At 47.8% G+C, this 1987-nt stretch overlaps 1 protein-coding gene across 3 annotated transcripts in view; it reads left to right on the top strand.

Moving 5' to 3' along the window:
• Positions 1–1987, top strand: part of RPN2 (ribophorin II) — a 62085-nt gene that overhangs the window by 7345 nt on the left and 52753 nt on the right. For all 3 annotated transcript variants that reach the window (XM_011929089.1, XM_011929088.1, XM_011929087.1), the window contains exon 2: positions 1371–1564. In XM_011929089.1, coding sequence (XP_011784479.1) covers positions 1371–1564 — 194 coding nt within the window. The remainder of the gene's footprint in view (positions 1–1370; positions 1565–1987) is intronic.

Here is a 1987-nt window from a genome sequence, read left to right as displayed (position 1 = left end):
ATCAGTTATTTTTAGTGAGATGTCAAGAAGAGCAAGTCATAGATCATCTAGAAACTTTTACTTCAGCTCTGGGAGTGAGACTGTTCAATACCATGTGTACTTACTAAGTGCCCCCATATGTGTGTGACTAATAATAAGGGAATTCAAGGTAGAAGGCACTCACATGTATTAAATAATGGTAGTCACTACATCAGGCAATTTTAATACATGTTTTTGGACTTCTGGTGAGGAAAATGCATCATGATTATAACCCTTCCTGGATTCAGAACAGTTTTTTTTTTTTTTTGAGACAGAGTGTGGCTCAGCTAGGCTGGAGTGCAGTGGCATGGTCATGACTTACTGCAACCTCTGTCTCTTGGGCTCAAGCCAGCCACCTCAGCTTCCCTGGTAGCTGGGACTACAAGTGTGCACTACCACACCTGGCTAATTTTTTGTATTTTTTGGTAGAGTTGGGGTTTCATCATGTTGGCTAGGCTGGTCTTGAACTCCTGACCTCAAGTGATCTGCCCTCCTGGGCCTCCCAAAGTGCTGGGATTACAGGCACCTGCCACCACGCCCGGCTAATTTTTTTGTATTTTTAGTAGAGATGGGGTTTCACCATGTTGGCCAGGCTGGCCTCAAATTCCTGACCTCAGGTGATCCACCTGCCTTGGCCTCCCAAAGTGCTGGCCTGGCCAGATCTTTCTATATTAGCTCGTGTAATCATTTCTGAGCTAGATACTATTATTATCCCACTTTACACTTGAGGAAACTGAGGCACCAGCTGGTTGAATAACCGCCAAGGGCATATTGCTAATAAATGACAGAGCTGTGATTTAAGCCTGGCCCCAGAGCCTGGGTTCTTCCTTACTTTATTGTACTGGGGACCTAATCCTAGGGAGAGCTTCTTAAGGAAGAGGTGCTTGAGCTGAATTCTGAAAGTAAAAATTAAGCAAAGTTGAGGTAGGGGAAAGCATGTAAAAATGCTGGGCAGGAACGAACCTGTCTTTTTAGAGGACAGAGAAGAAGCCAGAGAGCAACAGATGGTGGGAAGCACGAGGGAGGAGAGCTGGTTGAGAGGCTGGCAAAGTGTGAGGATTCAGGATTGGGTTTGTCCTTAGAGGCAAAGGACTTACGAACATCTTTCAGATGGGAATAGTAGGATAAGGACTGTGCTTGAGATGCCTGGAGGCTGCTGGCAGGACTGTCCTTCCACCAGTTGAAGAGCAGGCTCCCTGCCTCCCCAAGGCTTCTCCTCAGGTTAAACCCCTGGGTTCCCTCACCCTTCCCCATGTGATTTGGTTCTCAGATCTTGGTGCACATCATCACTGGGACTGTGTATAACACCTTGGAAGAGTGTGGAGTGTACTGAATAGTTGTTTCCCCCCAAGGTTCAAGCACTGTCTTCCTGTTGGCCCTGACAATCATAGCCAGCACCTGGGCTCTGACGCCCACTCACTACCTCACCAAGCATGACGTGGAGAGACTGAAAGCCTCGCTGGATCGCCCTTTCACAAATTTGGAATCTGCCTTCTACTCCATCGTGGGACTCAGCAGCCTTGGTGCCCAGGTGCCAGATGCAAAGGTAAGGCTGTTTTTGTCCTGGTGGTCAGAGTGGTTCAGGAGGACCTTCATCCCCTCACTATATTCCTTTGGGGTAGTTCAAAACTAACTCTTGCTCATTTGAGGATAACCAAGGTTAATCCAGTATAAGAAATATTTGGCTGGGCGTGGTGGCTCACGCCTGTAAATGCCAGCACTTTGGGAGGTCAAGGCAGGTGGATCACGAGGTCAGGAGTTTGAGACCAGCCTGTCTAATGCAGTGAAACCCTGTCTCTACTAAAAATAGAAAAAATTAGCCGGGTGTGGTGGTGCATTCCTATAATCCCAGCTACTCAGGAGGCTGAGGCAGGAGAATCGTGTGAACCCGGGAAGCAGATGTTGCAGTGAGCTGAGATGGCGCCATTGCACTCTAGCCCAGGCAACAGTGAGACTCAGTCTCAAAAAA

This window comes from Colobus angolensis, unplaced genomic scaffold, assembly GCF_000951035.1.
Source record: "Colobus angolensis palliatus isolate OR3802 unplaced genomic scaffold, Cang.pa_1.0 Scaffold8, whole genome shotgun sequence".
NCBI classification, from domain to species: Eukaryota; Metazoa; Chordata; class Mammalia; order Primates; family Cercopithecidae; genus Colobus; species Colobus angolensis.
The sequence above is the reverse complement of the archived record's forward strand: the minus strand, read 5'-3'. Positions and strand labels throughout refer to the sequence as shown.